This window comes from Lacerta agilis, chromosome 3 (assembly GCF_009819535.1).
Source record: "Lacerta agilis isolate rLacAgi1 chromosome 3, rLacAgi1.pri, whole genome shotgun sequence".
Taxonomy (NCBI): Eukaryota; Metazoa; Chordata; class Lepidosauria; order Squamata; family Lacertidae; genus Lacerta; species Lacerta agilis.
The window spans coordinates 212,361-237,433 of record NC_046314.1 but is presented as its reverse complement, the minus strand read 5'-3'; the positions used below and the strand labels follow the sequence as shown (position 1 = coordinate 237,433).

Below are 25,073 nucleotides of genomic sequence, written 5' to 3'. Positions count from 1 at the left end.
GGGAACTGAATTTAATTCTAAATTATATTCCGGAAACGTGGAAGATTTCAGGGGGTCAAAAAAAATGGATGTACCATGCTATATTAGAAGCAAAAAAACTTGTTTTGATGAATTGGAAGAGCCGCAAAAAGATTCCATTGAGCACATGGATTGATAATATGGACATATTAGCTACATACGAACGAATTGCATGTCGTTGCAAAGTAAGAATGGAAAACATGAAGAAATCTGGAATGAATATTTAAGTGATAAGGTGGACAGTGGTGGGAGGTAGAGGGAGGTGAGAGAGGTGGGGAAACAGTGTTGTAAAAAAAGGTGTAGTCATAGGTATATCAGTGTATTTAAATTTGAATTGTCAAACTGTGTTATTATTATTATAGTTTTTATTGTTTGTGTTTTTTGTGGTTGATGTTTGTATCGAAAAAATGATTTAAAATGTTTAAAAAAGATGAATGTGCTACCTAAGATGTTATTTATGTTTCAGGTATTACTGATTATTGAGAATGTTAAATGTTTTCAGGAATGGCAAAAAGCGTTATCCAAATATATTTGGCAGGGGGGGAAACCCAGGATAAAGTTTAAATTATTAACGGATGATAAAGAGAGAGGGGGGTTTTCCCTGCCATATATGAAGTTATATTTTGAGTCAGCGGCTTTCTGCTGGCTCAAAGATTGGTTTTTATTGGAGAACGTGGATTTGCTGGACCTGGAAGGTTATGATAATCGGTTCGGATGGCATGCATACCTATGGTACGATAAAGTGAAAGCCCACAGTGGTTTTAAAAATCATATAATTCAAAAGGCCTTGTTTAAGGTTTGGATTAGATATAAAGATCTATTGGTAAAGAAGACACCCAGGTGGATCTCACCTTTGGAGGCTAAAGCACGGAAAAGGATAAATACTGAGTCTATTTGGTTGAAATATAGTGATGTGCTGATGGAACAAGATAATATACTTAAACTGAAGCCATATGAACAATTAAAAGATCATTTGACGGATTGGTTACAATATCATCAGATCAATGAGACCTTTAAACTGGATGGTAAAAATTCAGGTTTTCAGATCAAGAAAACCAGACTGGAGATAGAATTATTGGAGTCCAATTATAAGAATCTTTCCAGAATGTATAAATTGTTGCTAGAATGGCATACAAAGGATGAACAGGTAAAATCAGTAATGATTGACTGGGCTAAGGATTTAGGGCACAATATTATGTTAGATGACTGGGAGAAATTATGGGAAAAAGTTGGAATTTTACAGCATGTACTACATTAAAAGAAAACTTGATGAAAATGATGTATAGATGGTACTTAACTCCGGTTATGTTAGCAAAGATGTATACAGTGGTGCCCCGCTAGACGAAAATAATTCGTCCCGCGAAAATTTTCGTCTAGCGGGGTTTTCGTCTTGCGGAGCGGCAATGGGAGCCGCGCTCCGCAAAACGAAAAAAAAAAAGACGAAATTTTTTCGTCTTGCGAGGCAGCCCCATAGACTTTTTCGTCTAGCGGGGCAGCCTCCCGCTAGACGAATGCTTTCGTCTAGCGAGTTTTTCGTCTAGCGAAGCATTCGTCTAGCGGGGTACCACTGTAATATTACTGGTAATAAGTGCTGGAAATGTAAAGAAAAAGAAGGAACCTTTTTCCATATGTGGTGGACATGCCCCAAACTAAAGGCTTTCTGGGGGGAAATTATAATGAAATGAAAAAGGTGTTTAAATACACTTTTCTGAAAAAACAACAACGGAGGCCTATCTTTTGGGGATTGTGAGCGATGAGATTCCCAATAAGGACAAGAATTTCTTTTTGTATGCCACAACAGCAGCTAGAATTTTAGTTGCAAAGGACTGGAAGACTCAAGAAATACCAACAATACAGGATTAGCAGATGAAGATGATTGATTTTATGGAACTTTGCCGAGCTGATAGCGAGACTGCAGGACCGGAAGGAAGAAGCGGTGCAGGAAGAGTGGAACAAGTTTAAATTTTATTTAAAGAAATATTGTAATATATGAATTTTGAAATTCTAAGGAAGTTGTCAGCGAACTGTCCCCTGCGTAGCGCAAGGTGGTGGAAGGGCTCTCGGGATGCTACAGAGAGCCCCGGTCTCACCTGACCAGCAGCACCTCCTCTGGCAGCAGAGGGGCTTCCAGCGGGGAGGGGGAGGCTTTTCAGGGTATGGAGGGAAAAGGTTTTGAGGATGCTGGAGAGCCCTCGCACTCCTCTCGCTCAAGGGGCGAGGAAGGAGACACGCAGCTTACGGTGCCCCAAAGGCGTCGAGGGGTGAAATGAAAGGATGGAAGGTGGGGTTTCCGTATACCGAAGCTCTTTTGTTAGGGTCAGAACTGGAAGGGGCCATTCCCAGATTCTGATGACGCTTGATACAGACATGAACTTATTAGCTCTGCACTGTACATAGTTTGTACAATAAAACTCTTAAAGGAGACTCGGAGTTTTGCCTGCTTAATTATGAGCAGCGAACAGAGGACCTTACAGAAGTATTAGGGGTTCCTGGGAAAATTGGGGAGTAAATAATGAGATATAGAGGATAATGATATATGAAAATAAGTTAAAGATAGTAAGGATATAGGATAAAGTTATTAGAGGTAAAATTTAGAAGTTTAAGTAACTGAAATAGAGAGTAAAAAGGAAGATGAAATTGTGTAAAAGAAAGATTTATATGGGGAACCAGGAGGGAGTGGTTGGAGGAAGTCCAACAAAGATGTGAGAGAGAAATTGAGATAAATCTTAGATTAGTGTAGTGTTCTGTTTTTTTGTATTGTATTATTGTTGTGATGTGTTGTTTTCTTGTTGTTATGCAAGTCTAGTTTTTTTAAAAAATCAATAAATATATTTTTTAAAAAAGGAATCCCGTTCTGCCTCTCTTGGCATACAGGTCTCCACTTCATTTCATCCAGTGACATGAGCAGACATGAGGCAAGGTGAGGCAGCTGCCTCTGGGGGCAGGAGATCTGCACTGAAGGCCAGATTTGCCACCACCTTCACAGCCCCCATGCCACCTTTACAGCAGCCTCTTGGTTTCCCCCCACCCCCAGGGAGGAAATGGTGGGGGCTGCCTTCTGAAGTTTCCTGGACTCTGCCCCTGCCAAGCTGATTCAGAGTGCCCCCCCCCCTGCAAACAGCCTTAGATTCCCACTTCAACCTTTGGGTAAGCTTGATGTGTACCCCCTCCCTTGTTCCTAATGTTGATTTCCACTCACCCCCCTTGTTCCCAGTGTAGGTCTTTATCCCCCCCCCTTTACTTCCTGATGGAGATCTCCACTCACCCCTTCCTCCCTGGTAGGGCATGGCCCAATTTTTGCCCAAATATCTTGGGCTTGCCCTGTCTTTGGGCAACAGTACACAGCCCCATGTATTGAAGCAGCACGTGAGCTCCTTTAGCAACATGCCTATATTGGCCCCATGCTGTGTGCCCATTTCATGGGGCAGGAGCAGTGAACAAATGAAAAAAAGAGTCATGGTAAGTAAATACATAGCACCATGAAGAATTCAGAAAGGGTTCATTTATAAACATATTTATATTTGAACAATAGCAGCTCATAATATTTAGTTAAGCCAAACTTTCAGTGCTTTTAATGCCAGCAAGAAACACCAGGTTCAAACAGGAATCAAGCTGATATGAATACTAGTATGATCAGTGCTATTTTTCTAGAAAAAGAGTTGCCAGAACTCACCATGAACTCTTTCTCTTAGATTGGCAATGGTGCCCACCTGAGAGATGCCAGAACTCACCTGAGATGCTGGAACTGAGTTCTGGTGAGTTCCAGCTGAAAAAAAGCCCCTAGGATGATACAGTACCGGTAACCAAATAAACACATAGTTGCAATGCTGAGAAAAGCTTCACCACCTGAATTTTAAGGGACAGAAGCCCTAGATGGTGATCTTCATTTCTTGCCCTCACCCCCATTTCTTATCTAGCACTACTAAAATGGGGCTTTGATCCCAGGAACCCCCATGCATGCAATACATGCATGCACTGAACTCAGAAAGGGGTGGCAAGGTTGTGCATACCCCCTCTGCCATGTGTTCAGCAGATTAGAAGACAGGGAAGGTTGTATGGGCATCGATTCTGCTATGTAATTGGGAACTCTCTGGTATCAGGGTTCCCAATGACAGATAGAGTCCCCTTTGTACCTTCCACTAAACAATCGTGAATTGATCCAAAGTCCTATGGGTGTGATTGAAGCTCCAGGTGTAAACAGAAATATGAAAGGGCTTTTGGCTAAGCTCAAGTGTGAATGGCACCTCCACTGATGAGTGTTTAGCCAATGGGAAGATCTCTTAATTAACTTTTATAACTACAGGTATGCCTAGAAATCTCTGCAGGGCGCAAATATGCATACATAGTGAAAAAGATGCTAACCCAACCATCTTAAATACATTTAGGAAGCAAATCACACAAGACACTTTTTTATTTCCTTAAGTCACTTCATGTGTACAAGCCTAAAAATAGGATTTTGAGCATTGTTTTAACAATGGAAAGGAGGCATACAAATAAAATGCTGTAGGCATGCATTTTTGAACAGAAATAAATAAAAAATATCCCAAACTCTTCTATAGCAGAAAGCATACTGAACATCCCAGTTAATAAAACAAATTAAAACACTTTCCTCAAAAACTGGGGCGATGGCTGTGTTTTGGCAATAGCTTAATTCTAAAGCAATTCTAAAGAAGTTACTCACAGGGATAGAAATGAAACGTACTTCCAGTAAGTTTTACTTACAGCTTGCACCTTACCACTAAGCAGCAGCACCAATCCCAGAAAGAGCGTCATTTGTGAAACCCTGCACAGAAAAGACAAAATTGCCATCGTTACAGTGCATGCTGTCCCCGGCGCTACCGAGAGCCTGAAAATCGGCCCGTCTCCCCGGGGCTCCCCGTCCCCTTCCGAGGAAAGCGCCACTTACCGGCCAGTGGGGCGGGCGACGCGCAGCTGCGGGTGGCGCCTCATCCTCGTCTTTGGATCCGCGCACGGGAAGGCGCCCTGCGAGTCAGACTGAGGAGCAACACGCGCGTGAGAAGGGCAACGGGGCGCCGGCCACGCCTGATCACGGGCCGCCGCGCGGGGCAGGGCCGGACGGGCGACCCGGGAGAGACCCCCGCTCCCTCCCCGCTCCCCCCAAGCTCGCCGCCGCCTCGCAGCGCCCTCCCGGGCGCCCGGAGCTAAAGGCGCCAGCAGCTCTTGGGCGAGAGGGAGCCCCGCGCTTGGCGCTGCTCGGTGCAGGGACTCACCTGCCCTCTCTCCTCGCGCGCCCGGAGCTGCGCGCCTCTCGGCCGGCGGCGGTCCAGAGTGCGGCGGGAGCGGCCCTCGGCCAGCTGCTGGCGCCTCCCCGCGGCCCCCGGGGCGGGGCGGGGCCTGGGCAGCGCACAAGCGGCGCCGGGCGGCGAGCTCGTCTTTCCTCCTCGACAGGCGCCGGAGGCGGACGCAGGATCGGGGCCGCAGCACACGTGCAAGCGTCAGGATCAGCCGCGAGAGGAGGACGAGGATGGGCCGCCCCGCGCGGGAGCCGGCGCTCGCACTCCTGCTGGCCGCGATGCTGCCGCTGCTCCTCCTCGAGCGGCGCTGGGCGGCCGAAGCAGCGGCGGCGGTGAGTAGCAGGCTGTACCCGACCCCGCCGCGCTCTTCTGGCCAGCGCGGCGCCGAGAGTCCTCGGTTCGGTCAAGACCAGGCGCTCCTCCCAGGGAGCCCTCTCGCCAGGACCGCGGGGATAAACGCCCCGGTGACCGAAGCCACGTCGGCCCCTTCGAGGGGCAGCTGGGGCTCTTTGCAAGGAAGGCGGCGTCGGCTGACCCGGGTCTCGGGCGGCGTGGGAATAGGCGGCGCTGCTGGCCAGCCTTGGGCGCATTTGCTGGAACACATGCAGAGCGTCTCGATTTCGCGCCATTTCTTTCTAGCTAGAATCTGCGATACAGTATGTTGATATGGATAGGATAAGGAAAGGCTTTCTGGGGTTGCTGAGGCAGTCAGCTAGGTGGTGCGTGTTCTCCGCATGTTTCCAATGATCGGTCCTACTTGTGTGAATCCCACTTGGCTGCATTTCCCTAACTCCCCAGGATCCCCCAATTGCGTCCAGACACAGTTGTATGTGCCTGTGGCACAAAGATCCGCTGCTAGGGTCACTGACGGAACAACTTTTAAGTCACTTCACCGTCAGCTCCAGTTTTGGAGAAGTCTGGATCAGTAATGGGTTGGGGACAAGCAGGGCCGTCTTTATCCATGGGTGCAATGGGTGCAGGGCACCCAGGCGCCAAATTCTGGGGGGGCGCCCAGCTCCCACCGCTGAAGCCGCCTAAGCTCTGAACTATCTACCTGTTATGAAATAATAAATAATTTTGATCAAGCTAGAAAAACAAAATGCATATATACCTAGGTATTACCAAAATGTATACCTACTGTTTCACTCAAGGACTTTCGACTTTGTGTGCATATTTGCCAAAGACTTGTCATTCACAACGGCAGCGCTTTTCAGACTCAACAATGGTGCTTGTCATTCTCAATGGCGCAGTGCACGCGAAATTTACTCTTTTCCCAAAATATTACGTTACGTATTGTATTGAGCTGTTATGCGGCAGTGGGGTCAGCGGCACCTTTGATATGACTGAAGTTTCGCTAAACTAAATTTGGGGGCGCTGGGCGGATCTTTGCACCCTGGCGGCGCATATGCTAAAGACAGCCCTGGAAACAAGAACCAGACTTAGAGGCTCTGCTGGTGGGGTTACTGACTAGGAAAGTGCCAGTCAAACTACTGTTGGGGGTGGCCTTGCCCTCAAGTCTTGGCTTTGGAGACCCTCATGGATCGTTGTCATTTGAGGCCTAAGAGGCTTCTATAGCATGTAGATGCGGCCCACCCGTCCTTCACAGGAAAAGCCAGACTAGCTGCTTTTGAAATTTAAGTTGCTGTAAAATACAACAGCTGGCTCCTACTGGAGGCCACTGAGGACATAACTCCCCACTTCTTAAACAAGCGCTTCAGCTTCTGTTGTGCTTTCAGGCACAAATCAAAGTGCTTCACTTTTAAACCATCTCAGACATTGATGCCTCCTATTACAGCAGCAGTCTTTAGCCACCTTGAATCCACACATGAATTGGGGGACTCGTTTCTCAAACCTTTTCATACATGTTTAAAGTGGTAGTGCTGCTGTTTTGACCCACCTAGGCTGCAACCTGGCAAGGGATCTTGCCAGGTAAGGTCAAGGGGCAGCATGAGGCTTCCTGAACTTAATGTTTGCCATACAAGGCCTTCTCTGAGGTCCCCTAGCCACTGAAACGAGGCGGGTGGTGTCAGGGCAAAGGGCTTTCTTGGCGGTGGTACCTTGAGGTGTAGTCCCCTCGTGGGGAAGGGGTGCCTAGTGCAGAATTTGATGTCCTTCTGGCACAAGCAGATTTTTTAATTTGTCAACATTTCGCTGAAGCTGCAAGGCAGATGTGCACACCAGGAAGGCTGAGGCAGCCACCTTTGGTGGCAGAACCCCAAGATGCAGCACCCCTGCTGGTGGGGAAATTGCATGAGATCTCATGCGAGCGCCACAAGATCTCATGAGATCTCACTGGAACCTACTGCTGTCAATGCTGCTGTGCAGGCACTGCCACACAACCCACGTAGGGGAGGTGGTAGTGGCAGCTGGGCAGCACCTTTGATGTTTTGCCTCAGGCATTGAAATGGGATGCGCTGCTCTTGTGCAGCTGTCATTGTTTTATTGCTTCTGCTGGATTTTGTCACTGCTGTTGCTTGCTGGGTTTAACATTGGGTCTTATTCTATATGTGTTTTATCATAATTATGTAAGCTACCCTTGTATAGCTAAAAAAATATACCTGAAAGATGATGTATAAATATGAAGAAAAAGTGTCTGTGTCTCTCTGGGATTACCAAGGATTACTGAAAAATGTAAAATAGTAGTAGAAATACAACAGATCCTTAATGGTTTAAAAATATCATCATGTAATGTAGGATTATGAATTAGGGAGGTCAAACTTCTGAGGAAAATTGCTTTCCTGGTTTCCAGCACACAGAAAAATAAACTGCAGTATGCAAGTGGTCTTTTTCAATGGTTCAAGCAGCTACATCCACCTGAACTTTCTATGTGACCATTTCCTCTAGATCATTCTCACCTGCCTCTGCTAAGTATTCATTATTACATATAACTGCATTAGCTGGAGCCTGTGCATGACAAGCAGCAACTGTTTTGTGGAGGGATTGTGTTCCATGGCACCCGCACACTTATGTGAAATCGTGTATAACCAACACCAATTGAAAAAGAGTGTTGGGATGGGCTACATGGCACCCATTGTCCCCCCCCCACTTTTTCTGTCTGAAATTGAACAAAGCATTCTTTTGCTTGACCGTTGAACCCACTATTGGTCTTGTCCACTCAATCCACCTGAGCCTGTCTTCGCATGCAGGGGAAGTTCCTAACTCACAGAGGGTTTGGGGCCCATCGGCTATCCTCACCTGGTTTAGCCGACCCGCCCAAGCTGTTTTCTGGGGTGTAGCCGCTGTCATAGGCTAACAGCTTCTAGGAGCTGGAGGTGTCAGGATAGGAGTCAAGTGCAGGTCAGCAATAATGGCAGCAATTCACCAGTGCCAGTGAAATTAACTCTGTTCAAGGAAACAAAAATACAGCTTGGCTTAGTGGCCTCAGCAACCCTTTCCAGCAGGTGTTGCCCTATGGAGAAGTTGCCAGGACTTCCTCCCCTCATTAAAGCTCCCCCTCTCCAGGATGTTTCTCAAGCGGTCTCAAACTGTGTCTATGCAAAACTAATCTGTATTTCGCCCTCTTCATTTCTCTGTGTGTACTGGGAGAATGGGAGAGAAGTTGGACACAGCAGGAGGGAGAGTCTGAACTTCTCCCTATCACAGGTTCTTCTTCCTGCTCACTAAATCCTGTTTCCCCTTCAGCATCTGACACCTCTTCCCCCGTCTTCCCCCCTTGACTGCTCCTCGGTGTCCCACCACCAGTCCCCTAGCTCTGAACCTTCCTCCTCTGGGGGTTCCCTTGCTTGCCTCCCACCATTCCTCTTCATCCAGCTAGTCCAGGACAGCAGGCGGGAACTGAGTGCAAGGTGGGGACCAAAGGTGGACTAACTACCCCAGAAGGAGTATGATGTGTCTCCCCACACCTGAGATCCCACACACCCCAAAAGAACTGTATCAATATATGGATACTATATTGCAAAAATACAATTAGGTTTTCAAAAGGAGTGGTGAATGTAGGCAATTTAAATCAGCTGGAGTAGGCTTCAAATTGGGTAGTGCTCCCAAAGAACTATGATAAATTAACTGTGATATTTAGACACAAAAAAACAATATAGTTTAAAGGATCACAGTCTCACACAAGACAGTACTTGTTAATTAAGAGGAAGCATGTTTCCTCCTTCAAAACTAGACTCTGGGTTTTAAAAAAGGATGAATTAAAAATAATACATTTGGAGTTATAAATCAAACAAAATAGCATCATGTTAAACAAATAAAGAAAAAACATAAACTATTTGTGCATGCTGTTCCTCTCTGCAAGCACTCTGACTGGAGCATTCTGTGAGACTCTAGCCCTTGATGGGCAGGTCTAGCTTCCAATCAGCACACTTCAGTTCCCTTCCCACTCACGCCACACTGGAATCACTCTTCACACCCAGATGTTGCAGTTTATTTTATTTTATTTTGGAGATGGGATTGGGTTGGTTATTTTAGTCAAGGATCGGCAGCACAGAGCTAGTGCTGATTCGGCGCGTGTTCCTTGCTGAGCCTTACTTTGAATATGCCTGGCAAGCCTTATGACTTGGGCTACATCTGAAACCTAGTTCACCCCTAAACCATTTCAGAGTAGAAGAGTTTTCAGAGTTACAGGCTTCAACCCACTTCCTCTATATGTGTGGAGCAGTTGTCTGGCCTTCCATTCCATGTATGTTTTTGAATAGCAAGTTCCTACCATAGTTGGCAGGGGAAAGTTTTAAAGTCCTAGGCATGTCTTCTTTAAGTATCTTTTCCCTTCTCCAGAGTTTGTTATTTTATGTCTTTAGGCCTCTGCTGTACAGTTTCCTTCCTCTGGACTAAGCACTGCTCTTTTCACCCCAATTAAAACTGCTTCCTGGAATGTATCTCCAAGGTCACTTGGGAATGTATCTCTGAGTCACTTAAAACCTCCTTTGGGACTTACCGGTAATTGTACAGATCTCTGTCACTTAAAGGGGATCCATCAATGTCCTCTGAACATTGTCCTGGCAAACTGAGGCAGTGTCTATAGGCCTGTTTGGGCAACTCTCTGCACTTGGAATGTTTCCTGCAGATAGTTCCCACCCAGACCGAAAGCAGGCCACAGGAATGGGTGGATCATAGGTATACTGGACCAGACCTCCATCCGGACTTGCGTTTCCATTTCCTGCCTAAGGGAAGAGATGCCCAAAGAGAAATAAATAAATGATCTCACAGTAGTTTTGAAATTTTAACAATGTAGCAGAACTAATCTGGCAATAAATGTGCTTGTTAATTGTGAGTTATGTCAGTTCAAAATGTGACTATCTGTGTGAAGGAGTAATTGGTCCATAGATGTTTGTTACTGCTTTTCCCCTGTACAATAACCCTTTTCTTTCTTTTGTCTGTTTTGCATTCTTTTACCTCTAAAAGTGTTCCATTGTCTTCACTTCAATTACAGTATTCATAAACCACCTTTTAAAATAGGTTCACCGTCTCTGTGCTTCTTCTTAAGTTTGAGAGAAAAATCTTTGTTTGAGGCCAGGTATATGGGATAGTAGTTGAGAAGCAGATCAGTGAGCAGGGAAGACCAAATGGACATTACTGGAATTTCAAGGGTGGAATTGACATCTGGGGAGAATTTCTGAAAGGTGGCACTTTGTTCTAGCTCTTAGGCAAGTGAATCGAAAAATTGTATTCTTTTGGTGCAACAATTTTGGGGTCTTTTTTTTAAAAAGCTCAACAACTTTTGGGGTGTTCTGGTGGCCTATACTTTTTGAAATATGGCAACCCTAATGGTAACCCATAGATCCCCAGAGTAACTGTTTGCCCTGCCAAATTTTAACCAAGGCTGGATATAAAGTCTGCTCACCATTTGCAAAATAAGGGGAAGATATTTTCAAAAATGTGTATCATGGGTGTAACCAGGATTTATGTTGGGGGGGGGGCAGAACCTCAGTCAAGTATTTTTATGGATTTATTTGATCTTGGGGGCAGCTGCCCCTTCCCCCACTCCCCTTTGGCTACACCCATGTTGTCTATGTGAGAGAGAACGCTTTGTGTGAGAACTAAGGATGCTCATTTCAGGTAAGATTGAACCGCTGTCCCCCTCCCCCAGCCTCAATTCTTGTCCAATTCAATCCAAATGAGAGATGTACTCTCCCAACCCCCCTTCCCTCCTGTCTCACTTACTGGGCTAAGGCTCATGGCAGTGGCAAGCTGTGACCAGCAGGAAGGGGGGAGGGCAGGGGCGTACCTAGGATCAAAACTAGGGGGGGGCAAGCCATGATTGTTCAGGTTCAAAAACAAAAAAACAGCTTCAAAAAACAGAAAAACTTTCCCCCCTCCAAACTTTCCCCCCTCCAAACAGAAAGCCCCAAATGGCTGAAAAACTCAGTTTCCCAGGATCCTCAGTCCTCGCAAAGGAACTACTAACCATGCAAGGGAACTCAGTTTGCCAAGCTCCCTTGCAACGATGAATCCCGGCAACGATGAATTCGCCCCCTGACACTGCCCAAGTCTCAGTCTGCATCCCCATTCGACCAAGCAGGGTGCAGGCTAGGATCCGGTCTCTGATAGGCACGCCAGCTCTTTGTCGGCATGAGGGAGGGGGAAACAGCTGGCACAACACCAACACACACACACACACACACACAAGCAGACGAGCTCAATTGTTATTGAGATTTTGGGAGGGGGAGAAAGACCAGTCTTGAGCTTTGTTTCCCTTTTAGGCTGCCGATAACCATTTATTATTTTTTGCTTGGGGGGGGGGGTTAGCTGCCCCCTGCCCCCCTGGGGGGGGAACGTCTTTTCCTTCACCTTCCTGCTTCCTGCTGCTACCAGAGGAAGGGGAACAGCCCTCATTTTCCTTGACTCTCTCTGCTTGCTGTGGCTTGCCACTTCAGCCCAGTAAATGGAACAATTCACAAGAACTCTATATCCTAATAAGAAGATTGACATCTTCATACTTTGAGAATCCCTGATTCTTATAAGGACTAAACTCAGAGAATTTTAAAATAAACTAATTTCTCCTGCTGTTTGATAGGATGCCACAACCAAAACTCTACCGAAAGAAATGCTTGTTACCTCATCTGCCTTTTTCTTGTTGTTTTTCTAAATGTGAGATTCTCTGAATTTATGGGCACAATCCAGTAGTATATTCATTTCCATAAAGCACAGTTAAATAAATGGGAATAGCACCAGAACAGCTGCTATACATTTAAACAGGGTTAACTGGAGAGTCCGAATGTCTTAAAACTTGGGTTGCCCTATCTGTGGTCAATCCACACACCCTCCCCACACACACACTGTGGCTTCTAATATTGCATGTTTTGGTATTGATTTACAAGCCAAGTGTTATTTACTTTTATTGTGGGAAGCAGTGCTATTTTTCTAGAAAAAGAGGTGCTGGAACTCACCATGAACACCTCCCTTGTTCTCTTATGATGGCAATGGCACCTGCCTGAGAGATCCTGGAACTCAGTTCAGGTGAGTTCTGGCTAAAAAAAAAAAGCCCTGGTGCAAAGCAATGTGTTACTGTGAAGTGGTGTATGGAGGATTTTTGTATCTAAGCATGGGTCAGGATCTGAATGTTTTTTGTTATTATGATAAATGGGCAATAGACTCCTGATCAGAGGATAAGAGAATCATAGAGTTGGAAGGGGGACCCAAGGGTCATCTAGTCCAACCCCCTGCAGTGCAGGAATCTAGTTTTTTGATGCAAGCAAAAAATACTCTTGAAACCGTTATGGGAAGAAGGGAAAAATCTAAACATGGTAATATTGCTTGTATCCCTTTTCTTAGCTTTAAGAACTGACTTTGCATTAAAGCAGGAGTGGGGAACCTCTTTGGGCTTCTTCCTCAGAACCCTCCCCAGGCACATCCTATACTAGTCCTGCTTCGCACCCTAAGTATTTTTGTCAGACTAGGACATGCCCTTGAACTCTTCTTGTCTCAGTGGAGGACAGAAGGGTTTGTATAAAGTAGTCTGCTGTACAAAGGTAACATTTACATTTGTTGTTCCACCCATTTCTGCCTCTGGCCCAGGACACCATTGGCCCCTTAAAGCTGCCCCAAAAGGAATGCTACTTTTAGGCTGTTTACAGAAAATGGCAGGAAACCATAATTGTGGATTTCCTGTTGTTGTTGTTGTTGTTTAGTCATTTAGTCCTAGTTGTACCTAAAAAATCCCATGTTTAACAAACCTGAAACAAAGGTCAAGAATAATTGTCTTCATACACAGATGAGCAACAAGCAGCACAGATATTTTCTAGAAGCACAAAGAGCTTTTGGCAAGTAGACACAAAGCTAAGTGCTTATTGTGCAATGGCTCTTCAATCTCTTTACCATTTCCCCATATACATCCCACAACCAGATGGGCATTTAGCTAGCTGTTAATATTCCTCTATTGTATTTGCTGCTTATGGCAACTTCTTGACCCTTATTTTTAGGTATGCAACAAAGGAATGCTTTGGTGCTGGCTCTGGGCACTCCATCTAAGCATGTATCTTTTACAAATGAACTCTACGTAAAATAGATCTGAGTCAACACCCCAGAGGTTTCCTGCCTGCTTCCAGTGTGTGCGAACTGCGTTGGGCTACAGGATGTACTATTTTAGTAAATTAGACATCTCTAATATAAAGTTCCATGTGCTACTATCTCATGAGATTTATCCAGAAAATCAAGCAAATATGCAGCTGTAGAATCACAACTACTTAAAGATATGGGATAATAAAACCTTCCTGGAAGCTGGGGAATGCCTTGACCCTGGTCTAAATATTACAGATGAAGTATGGCCCAGTGATTGAAGTGCCTAGTTGTGTGAGACTAGTAATTTGATACAGAGTTTCCTTGATTTCCCACAGATTCTTTCCCAGCCCCTTAAAGAGTCAAAAGGTGGTTGTTGTTTTTGTATGTGTCTTAACTAGGTCCAATTATGTTGTTATTCCCAGTTTGGAAATGGGGAGTAGCAGTTTATTTACTGCATTTAAATATTAAATCGTTGTATGATACAGCCTGACAACACATTCCCTCTCAGAAATAAGTTCCAGTGAGCTCAGTGGTGCTTACTACCAGTATGTGTGTACATACTAGTGACCTCCAAATTTTGGGACTACAGATCCCATCATCCATGAGCATTTGCCATCCTGCCTGGGGCTGATAGGAGTTGAGAGTCCAGCAATACTTGAAGGGTGCTAGATTGGGGAGGGCTGGCATTATTACTCCAGCCTTAATGAAACTCATCAAGGAAAAAAGTATGAAATACTCAACCGTGACAATCCCGGAAACGAGATGGAGATGTAATAAAGATATAACCCAAACTTAACTAAACGCAACTCCAAAAAATTGGGGTGAGGGCCCCTAAACAACTAAGTGGAATTAGACAAAAATATATACAACTCAAATGAAAGCCCTCATAACTAAAACCCTAACGAGATGCCGGCTCTTCCTCGTTTCACTGAATAGAGTCTGTTTCCTCAGAGGGAAATTAATTATAGAAACTACGGAAAGCTACGAAAGTCAAACCAAAAGAATAAAGAGCAGTAGGGGGAGAATCCTCCCAAACTATTTCATGTTAGTTGAACTCAGGTTAGCTAACCTAAACAATTTTGATAACGAAACTCATTACTTTGAAAAAACGAAGCCGCACGGGCTCCTGTGACAAGATGCTACAAAAACATGATTAAGACTTTCGTAGCTTTCCGTAGTTTCTATGAGGGTTTTCATTTGAGTTGTATATATTTTTGTCTAATTCCACTTAGTTGTTTAGGGGCCCTCACCCCAATTTTTTGGAGTTGCGTTTAGTTAAGTTTGGGTTATATCTTTACTACATCTCCATCTCGTTTCAGGGATTGTCACTGTACTTTATACTTTTTCCCTTGGTTATTATATCCCGTGACTGTCTTACTGTTTTTTCGCTATTAATGAAACTCATAGCATGACTTGGGGCAAATCTCCCAGGGATTTATTTATTTCGTAAAATTTATATACCTCCTGATGGTAGGAAAAAACCTCAAAGCGATTAGAATTGTTGGGATAAAGCAGAAAGCTTCATATATGGTGCCCAGAACTTCTCAGAGGAAATGTAGCATACAAGGTAAAGGTAAAGGGATCCCTGCAAGTTCGGTCCAGTCACGGACGACCCTGGGGTTACAGTGCTCATATCACTTTATTGTCCGAGGGAGCCGGCGTACAGCTTCCGGGTCATGTGGCCAGCATGACTTAAGCCGCTTCTGGCAAACCAGAGCAGTGCACAGAAACACCGTTTACCTTCCCGCCGGAGTGGTACCTATTTATCTACTTGTACTTTGACGTGCTTTCAAACTGCTAGGTTAGCAGGAGCAGGGACTGAACAACAGGAGCTCACCCCGTCACAGGGATTCAAACCGCTGACCTTACATATAATTTTGTCCAGGATATTAAATACAGTATATTGAGGAAGATAAAGGTGAGATATGAAAAAGGGGAAACTTTGCCTTCTCATTTCCTCATTTTCTACCATCTTCCTTCACCTCCAAGAAGATAATGTTATTGTTTTTCAGTGGACATAAAGACACCTTTTTGTGGCTGTATAGATGGTATTTAACACCTAATAAATTATCTAAAATGTATAAGAAGGTTCCTAATAGAACAGATGTTTCTTTTTCCATATGTGGGAAAAAAAACTAGGGTATTTGGGGAAATTATATATAATGAGATAAAAAAAGATGTTTAAAGTGACTACACACACACATACACACAAATGGAAGCTTTTCTGCTGGGGATTGTAGGAATAGAAATTCCAAAAAATATGGTCAAATTATTTATGTACAACAGATAGGATCCTTTATGCTCAGAAATGGAAAGACAAAGAAGTTCCTACCAAAGAAAAATAGATTAGAAAAGTAATTGACAATGTTGATTCAGCAAAGCTAACAGCTAAAATAAGAGAATCTATGGTGATTTGGGTTTTTTGAAGAATGGAAGCCTTTTCAGATTATTTGAAGAAATACTACAGCATGAAGAATCTCCGAGCAGGTTTTGAACTATGAACAACAGAAAGAATTAAAGATAATTGTGTTATGACTGATAAAAAAGAGGGAAGGCAGGGTGCAGCAAATGAGGGGTATTATTTATTTATTTATTTAGTGTGAGTAGATACACTGAAATCAGTGACCCAAAAGTTTGTTTCAGCTGGACTTCAGGCTGCCCTGCCCCTTGGCCATGCCACAGCTTTTTAGTTCGACCAGTGCTAGCACCAGGAACTCCCTCTAGTAAAGGGAATGGCCAGAGATGGTGCTGAAGGTAATGAGAAAAAAGTGTTGTTAATGCTGGTAATTTTAATGATAAAGTAAATGGGGAGTAAAAAAAAGAAAGGGGTGTGATGGACAGCAGGGCCAGACCAGAGTCGGGTGATAAAGCGCCTCCAAATTCCACCAGAGGGCGGGAGCCTCTCTCTGATTGGCTGCTAGAGGGGAGGGGCGGAGCAGCACTTTCAGAGGGGAAATGGCAGGTGCTGTTTCTGAGGAAGAAGTTGGACAGGGCTTGGTCTGAGAGGGGAGAAAGGGATGAGGAGAGTGTATGACTGAGGGAGAACTGGCTCTGATCCGAGTGGTACATCCGCTCTATAGCCAGAGGAAGGAGTCTGGCAGCCTAGATGGGAAGAGCGGCTGGAGGGTCTGGGGAGGGAGAAGATGGGGGAAGACACACTCAGCTGGGGTCTCCTTCCAGTCGGGAGGGGAGAGATCTTCTAGGCCGGAGCGTCCCAAACTTTTAAGAGATGCCTCATTTTGGGACACACTACTTCAGATTTACTAGCAAACTGGAGGGTAAACAAACCCCTTTCTGGCCCCGGAAGGAGTGCAGGGAGCAATCGCATGACACACCGACACCCGGCAGCCGAGCCACATCTTTGGAAAGCTGTTCTAGGCAAAGAAGACCCCTAAGCCAGTAACAAGGGGGAGGGGATCCCCTGAGACTGTTATACTATTTGAAAATACCTCAGTAGTGGGATTGCTAAGAGAGGGGAGCTGAGGGAAAGTGCCCCTCACTTATGAACCAGGGTATTCTATTGGGAAACACTGGCCTGTGAGTGAGCGCTCCAGTTGGAGAACAGCCTTTACCAAAGGGGTTATGGACTCTGAAGATGCTCGAACTTAGGAAGAAAGGGGAAAGCGTGCTAAGAGGAAGGCACGTTTGGCAAACCCTCACCGGGATCAACTCCCGTCTGGAAACCAATGTCCCACCGTGGAAGGCCTCCACAATCACTTACGGACTCACTGTTAAAACCGTGTTCATGGAAGACAATCTTACTCAGCTGTGTCAAAAGTATTTAACTGTAACACCTATAACAGCTAAGTAAAGAAACGAGAGGGAAGTAGCAGAAACTGAGTTAAGCATTAAGAAACTTGAACATCTACCTGAAGTGTAACAACTGATTTTTAGCACCTGACGTTTAAGAAAAGCTGTGCACATAAGCCTGTGACGTCCTTATATTTAGTTTAAGTGATGTTGACTTCTACCTGAAAAAGCACATCTCCTGACCCAACTTTATTTCACAAACTACTTCTTTTTGTAACTAAAACTTTTATTGTTTGATCAACTCCTACCTAAGACTCTAAATCACTTAAGTTTTTCCTCACACAAGACTTGTGGTAAATTGTAGACATTCATTTAATCAAGTGGACCTTGGTGACAGAAAGTTTGAGAGGCTTTGATTTATGAAGATACAACTCAAGATTTTGTCTGCAGCAAAGAGCCCTGCAATGCAAACTTCAGAGGCAAAAATGCATAGAATACAGCCTTGGAGATCAGATAAGTGGTGCTATTATAAGCTACATCCTGGAGAAACAATTGGCAAATTGCTCAGCTGCCAATCCCTGCACCACACTACCCCCCAGCTAACAAGTGGCAAATGAAGGACCTGTTTTCTGGAAATATATATAGTCAAATAACATGCTGCAATTCTTTTTGCCAGGTTTTCACTTTGATGTTAGAAGCAAGGTCAGGGTTCTTTATAAATTGACAGCCTCCCCCATTGGCTCTCCATATATTATATTATACCTTGGACCGTAATTGATTTGTGGTGCTTTAGAAACAACAACAACAACAACTAATAATTTTGCGACAGGCTACCATTTTGCTCAACATGAGTTTGAGTGGCAGTAGTGGGCTGTACTGCACAAAAACATTAATTATTAATGATTACTCATCATAAGACTTATATTGAAAATGGCAAGGGACAAACTCTTTGTTGAACTTGTTTTTCAACATTCCTTTGACTTCTTGTTGGTTCTCCTGTCCTGTTTTGCTGGATGGCAGAGCTAATTTCATGGTCCTTAGGATACTATAATTTGGGCTACAGGATTTCCTCTCACATCTAAGAGAGCATCTTTCTTGACATTTATAACTATTATTGTCTCAGTGCAGGATGCCATTCTTTAAGCAAAGATACTGAATGGTGTTGCTAGTTCTATGCTTTTATGTTGCTCCACTTGGTATAGCATAATCAAAAGGTTGTTTTAATTTCATAGAGTTCTTTGATAAAATACATTGACTATTTAGGAACAATAGTCCTTTTATTGCCATTTCTGTTTCAATTTTGGAACATATTTTTAGCATAAGAGAGTGATTGTTTTAACATTTCAAAAGAATAAGGATAACATTGTATTACATTCTAGATAATTTCTAGTATAGAAATGTGTTTTATTTTAAGGTTGCTTGGAATCTGAAAGAGGCATTTCACTTTTGACCTTTAGGCTACATGAAATCAACTGTTGCTCCTCTCTGCGGCAGGGCCACATAGGCTTCTGGGTTAATGGAAATACTTCCTTGTCTCAGTTCAGTACAAAGCCTAACTGTGTGTAAAAAGGATAGAAGATAAATAACTTCTCTGCATGTAAAATATATCCTACTCAAAACAAAATACAAAATAAAAAAATCCTTCCAGTAGCACCTTAGAGACCAACAACTCTCAAAGAGAGCCAGTTTGGTGTAGTGGTTAAGAGCAGCAGACTCGTAATCTGGGGAACCGGGTTCGTGTCTGCACTCCTCCACATGCAGCTGCTGGGTGACCTTGGGCTAGTCACACTTCTTTGAAGTCTCTCAGCCCCACTCACCTCACAGAGTGTTTGTTGTGGGGGAGGAAGGGAAAGGAGAATGTTAGCCGCTTTGAGACTCCTTCGGGTAGTAAAAAGCGGGATATCAAATCCAAACTCTTCTTCAACAACTAAGTCTTTTCTTGGTATGAGCTTTCGTGTGCATGCACACTTCTTCAGAGACCAACATGGCTACCTACCTGTAACTGGAAATATCCTACTCAAGTTAGGGTCAAACTAGACATTATATTAACTGTAGATTTCTCAGCATTAGCTGAGGAAACTCATTGTTACTAGGTGTCAGGGAACTGCACTCAGCAGGGCGGGAGGTCTTGTCGATGTAGAAGAAGAAAAAGAAGAAGAAGAGTTTGGATTTGATATCCCGCTTTTTAGTACCCGAAGGAGTCTCAAAGCGGCTCACATTCTCCTTTCCCTTCCTCCCCCACAACAAACACTCTGTGAGGTGAGTGGGGCCGAGAGACTTCAGAGAAGTGTGACTAGCCCAAGGTCACCCAGCAGCTGCATGTGGAGGAGCGGAGACGTGAACCCGGTTCACCAGATTACGAGTCTACTGCTCTTAACCACTACACCACACTGGCTGTACCATTAAATTGTTAAATTCGTAGCTGTATAGCTGAAGGGGAGGTAAATTATGGGTGGGGTTTCTTTGCTTCTTTGTATTGTGAGAGGAACAGTGTCTGTATGTTTACATTGCAATGTAGCCAAAACAAATTCCAAGTATGTTGGAAAACGTACTTGGCCAATAATAAATTATTCCTATTATTCCTATTCCTATTCCTCCCTGCCTCCCTCTGCTCCTGCTGCTGGAATGTCCCCCATCTCACCCAACTCCTTGCCACTTGTCTTCTTTGCACCCTGGAACTCCCCCTTCTCACCAGTGAGAAGGGGCGGCAAAAGCCGTGGGGAGGCACCATCCCTTGCGCTTTTGCTGCCTGAGGCAAGTGCTTCACCCACCTCATCAGTGGACCAGCAATAACCTAACTTCAGGGCATTTCCCCCTCTTGGAATGACAAGATAGGTGATCTGAGAAGCTAGGAGGCATGAAAATATATTGGAAGATGAATGCAGTGGCAAGGATGTGGTGAGTGGGGGTAAATAGTTGTTTAGGAAGGAAATAATTGCTGGTTATTGTACAGGAGCTTTTAGAGAAAACCTCTGTAGTTGATATAATGGGAAGAAGGGCACACCATACATGCTTTAAATTAGCCGTGTTTCTAAGTTGTTTCCAGTTATTCATTTGAAGAGGTTTTGCAGGAAACACATTGATTAAGGAGCCTGGGTGCAGGACTGAAAAGAGGGGAGGGGGTCTCCAGAACAACAACAAGAACAAAGGAATGGATCCATTGTGAATCCCAGAACAATTCCATTTGAGAGAATTCCATGCAGCTGTGCAAGTACTTGCATTTTAGCCAAACGTATTTGGCAAGGACTAAGACATCTGTAAACTACTCGTTTCACAAAAAGGAAGGTTGTTTCTGTGCTCTCACAGATGTAATGTGAGAGAAACAAGAGGGATAGAAATTTGCAAAGAATGTCAATGTCAACTTACACGAGTGAGTTGTGTCCCAAATATATTTTGCAATTCTTGGGAAATTATATATTAATTCTAAAAACAATAAATTAAGAATGTAGGATGGTATTAGAAAAAAGTAACATGATTCTTCTACTATGTTAATTGTTTGAAAGTCCACTCCACCAAAGGATACTTGGGGGGAACGAGGAGTTGGGTTCATAGAACATGCCCCAATTCCAATCCATTTCTATGAGCTCTGGGCATTTAACTTGCATCTATGCAGCCTCTTGGATTTTCAGCCCTGTCCAGTCTAGAGCTTGTGCCCGCATGCTTCTCTCTGCTGCATTAAATATTCTCTGGCAGTCTGAGAGCAACATACATTCTCATCCATTGTCTTTGGCTTGAGGAAAAGGGGGGGGGGGATTTGAAGATCCCCAGAATTTTCCACAAAGGTAGAGAAACTTTACTGTTGGTATGCCTGCTGTACAATGGAAGGAGTGCACATCATTGCTATCTTCTTGAACGCCACAGCTCTTCAAAAATAATGCAACAAAAAGCCTTTTATTTATATTAAGGCCTTTTTTTGTAATGATTTTTTTAGTAAAGTTTTTCATAATACAATAAATACTGTAGCTGCTACAAAAAAACGCAAATAAAGTGGAATACAGAGTCCTTGCTTAAAAGTAATTCTTAGCCCTTACTCAAAGAAGATAGTAGCTCCTCCCAGCTGTCACCTGGGAGACCAACGTTTTCCTGTCTCTCACCCAGGGTCCTCCATCAACCATCTCCCACCCCCCTGAGTATACAATCTTTGCACCTTAATAAAGGCGAGACTCATGTGGAAGGGGCGAACTCGGCATGAGCACCTGCCTCCTTGTAGGTGGGGTCCAACGCCTCTTCCCAGTCCCGGGAGTCTTCTGGAGAGGGGGGAAAGCCCAGGAATGAGTCGTCTTCCTCGCTGGTGGAATCAAACACCACTTCCCACCTCCCAGAAGGGCCCAACGCTCCCCACAAAACCGTCGGGGGGTTTGGAATTGTGCGGGAAGAATGCATGGAATTCCTCTATGAGGTACTCTTCCGTGACCTGCTCAGCCGGAATCCATGTGTTCTCACAGGCTGGGGCGCCTTCCCAGGCTATTAAGTATTCAACCTTATGCCCGTTACATCTGGAGTCGAGTATCTCCGTTACCTCATTACAGAGTTCCCTCTCTTCTACCCTTGGCGGAGGGAGCCCTTCTGTTGCCCCCCCCCCGGAACCGATGCCCTTCCCTATAGAGCGACAGTAAGGATCTATGAAACACTGGATGGATTCTCATGGTATCAGGCAACTTCAGTTTAAATGCCACCGGGTTGACGTGCTGCAATACCTCAAATGGCCCCAGCCGCCTGTGTTCCAGCTTCTTACATCTACCCCTGAGTGGCAACCCCTGAGAAGATAGCCACACCAGATCCCCCACCTGGATTACTTCCCCTTCTCTCCTGTGTGTGTCCACCGCTCTCTTACATGCAGCCTTGGCTCTCTCCAGGTTCTCCTTGAGCTGCTGGTGTATGGCCTCCATCTCCTCAGTGAATTGTTCTGCTGCAGGCATGCTCAGGTTCTCCTCTCCCCTCCCTGGAAAAGCTCTGGGGTGGCACCCGTAATTGGCCATAAAGGGAATCATCCCTGTGGACACGTGCACCACATTGTTGTAAGCAAACTCTGCCAGGGCCAATTTCTCCACCCAATCGTTCTGCCTCTGATTGACATAGCAGCACAGATATTGCTGTAGAATGGAATTGGCTCCTTCTGCTTGCCCATTGGTTTGCGGATGCCTCGCCGTGGAAAGGTTCACCTCCACCTGCAACAAACTCATAAGCTTGCACCAAAACCTTGAGGTAAATTGCCTTCCACGGTCAGAAATCACCCGCGAAGGGATGCCATGCAGCCTGAAGACATGATCTATAGTCAAAACAAAATCGAAAATTCTTTCTAGTAGCACCTTAGAGACCAACTGAGTTTGTTCCTGGTATGAGCTTTCGTGTGCATGCACACTTCTTCAGATACACTGAAACAGAAGTCACCAGATCCTTAAATATAGTGGGGGAGTGGGGAGGGGTATTACTCAGAAGGGTGGTGGGAATGGGTGATAGGCTGATAAGTGTGGAAAACCTGATGACGACTCTAAACGGCTGCAATTAGTCTTGCAGGGAAAGGCAAGGGGTGAGATGGCTAAAGATAGCTTTGTTATGTATAATGAGATAAGAATCCAATGTCTTTGTTCAAACCAGGTTTCTCCATGGTTTTAAGTTTGGTGATTAGTTGCAATTCAGCCACTTCTCTTTCAGAAATAGACTGGAAAGAGAAGTGGCTGAATTGCAACTAATCACCAAACTTAAAACCATGGAGAAACCTGGTTTGAACAAAGACATTGGATTCTTATCTCATTATACATAACAAAGCTATCTTTAGCCATCTCACCCCTTGCCTTTCCCTGCAAGACTAATTGCAGCCGTTTAGAGTCGTCATCAGGTTTTCCACACTTATCAGCCTATCACCCATTCCCACCACCCTTCTGAGTAATACCCCTCCCCACTCCCCCACTATATTTAAGGATCTGGTGACTTCTGTTTCAGTGTATCTGAAGAAGTGTGCATGCACACGAAAGCTCATACCAGGAACAAACTCAGTTGGTCTCTAAGGTGCTACTAGAAAGAATTTTCGATTTTGTTTTGACTATGGCAGACCAACACGGCTACCCACCTGTAACTGGGACATGATCTATAAACAGCCTTGTGGTTTCTTCTACTGACTTTGCACGTGGGCAGGCCACAAAGTGGCACATCTTAGTCAACAGGTCTACTACTACCAGCACTGCCGTCTTACCCTGTGACAAGGGCAAATCGGTGATGAAATCAAGGGACACCGCCTCCCACGATCTCCCCGGGGTGGGTATGGGTTCCAGCAACCCCGTCGGGGCCGTTCTCTCTCCCATTGCCCTCTGACACATGTCACACCCTCACACATAATCCTGCACGTCTTCCCTGACCCTTGGCCACCAGAAATCCCTTGTAACGGCCAACATGGTCTTAAGTTGTCCAAAATGTGATGCTGTGGGGTTGTCGTGAAGCTGTTTGAAGACCCTGGCTCTCAAGTCGTCACCTGGAACGTATAGCGCCCCCTTGTGGAACAGCAACCCCCCTTATTCCTCAAAAGGAACACCTTCCAAAGCTCCTTGTGTCTGAATGATCCTGGGGGTTCTCTGTGCAGAGATACAAATATCTGTGATACTCTAGGTCACTTGTTTTAGAAAATGTATAATGAAATGTATGCCGTTGGTGCGGTCTGTTTTAATCAATAAATTAAAACGCAGAGCAATAAAATCCATTGTAAACTTTGTGGAAATAGTAAAAGAAGTTTTAAAGCTAAAATCTGAAACAATAGCTGAAAAGAAACCACAATCAACTGACAGGAAAGGATTTCCAGAGCAGGAGAGTCTTTACATGTCAGCAGAAACAATATAATAAGGGTACCTAGCTGATCTCCCTGAACAGGTGTTTCATAGTGAGAGTGTCACAAAGGTGAGGTCCTGTTCTGTGTCTCTATATAGTTAACTCTTGTGAACAGGTGAACATGAACCTATGCTGCTGATGTCAGAGAATAGGAAAATGTTTGGGAGAAAGGTGTTCCCTGAAGCACACAGGGCCCAGGTTCTAAACATGGTGACCAGCATGTTTAATTGACAGTCAGTGCATACAGTATAAGCAAAAGTCAATGTGGTGTGTGCTCTTTGTTCATCTTTATATTCTGCACCAACTGAAGCTTCCAAATTCCGTTTAAGGGCAAACTCAGTTGAAATGCAACACAGTAATCCAAAGCATGGATAATGATGGCAAGATCTCCATCAGAGAGTCATAGCAAATTCACAAGCTCCTTCTGCCTTTGAGAATAGCAAAGCGTAATAATAATTCAGGAGTGGACCCAAGGCGTGAATCTTGTTTCTTCAAGAAGAAATTCTGGCTCTCTTTTGATTACTAAAGTGTTCAGATTGTGGACCATACCCCCATTTCCCCTGCAGTGTGCCAGGGGAAGCTTCGACTGCATCCAGCCTTAAGAATGGAGCCAAAAAAATCCATGTGGTTATTTAAGAAGTTAAATGAAAAGGTTTATGTACATATGTATATTTATTTTTTTAAATTGCTTTCAATATAGAATTTCAAGATAAAGGGGAATTTTTTCAAGTTAAAGGAGCATTCCTCCCCACACAGTATAAAAAATAATAA

At 44.5% G+C, this 25,073-nt stretch overlaps 2 protein-coding genes across 2 annotated transcripts in view; one reads left to right on the top strand and one right to left on the bottom strand.

Annotated features, from left to right (window-relative positions):
• COL4A2 (collagen type IV alpha 2 chain) overlaps positions 1–5,332 on the bottom strand; it is a 154,965-nt gene extending 149,633 nt beyond the window's left edge. The window contains exons 1-3 of the mRNA XM_033145548.1: positions 5,250–5,332; positions 4,925–5,013; positions 4,741–4,801 (exon numbers count right to left, since the gene is read on the bottom strand). Coding sequence (XP_033001439.1) covers positions 4,741–4,801; positions 4,925–4,968 — 105 coding nt within the window. The 5' untranslated portion in view covers positions 4,969–5,013; positions 5,250–5,332. The remainder of the gene's footprint in view (positions 1–4,740; positions 4,802–4,924; positions 5,014–5,249) is intronic.
• A 156-nt stretch (positions 5,333–5,488) lies between these two features.
• The window catches only part of COL4A1 (collagen type IV alpha 1 chain), a 170,746-nt gene continuing 151,161 nt past the window's right edge, over positions 5,489–25,073 (top strand). The window contains exon 1 of the mRNA XM_033145547.1: positions 5,489–5,605. Within this exon, the coding sequence (XP_033001438.1) occupies positions 5,504–5,605 (102 nt within the window). The 5' untranslated portion in view covers positions 5,489–5,503. The remainder of the gene's footprint in view (positions 5,606–25,073) is intronic.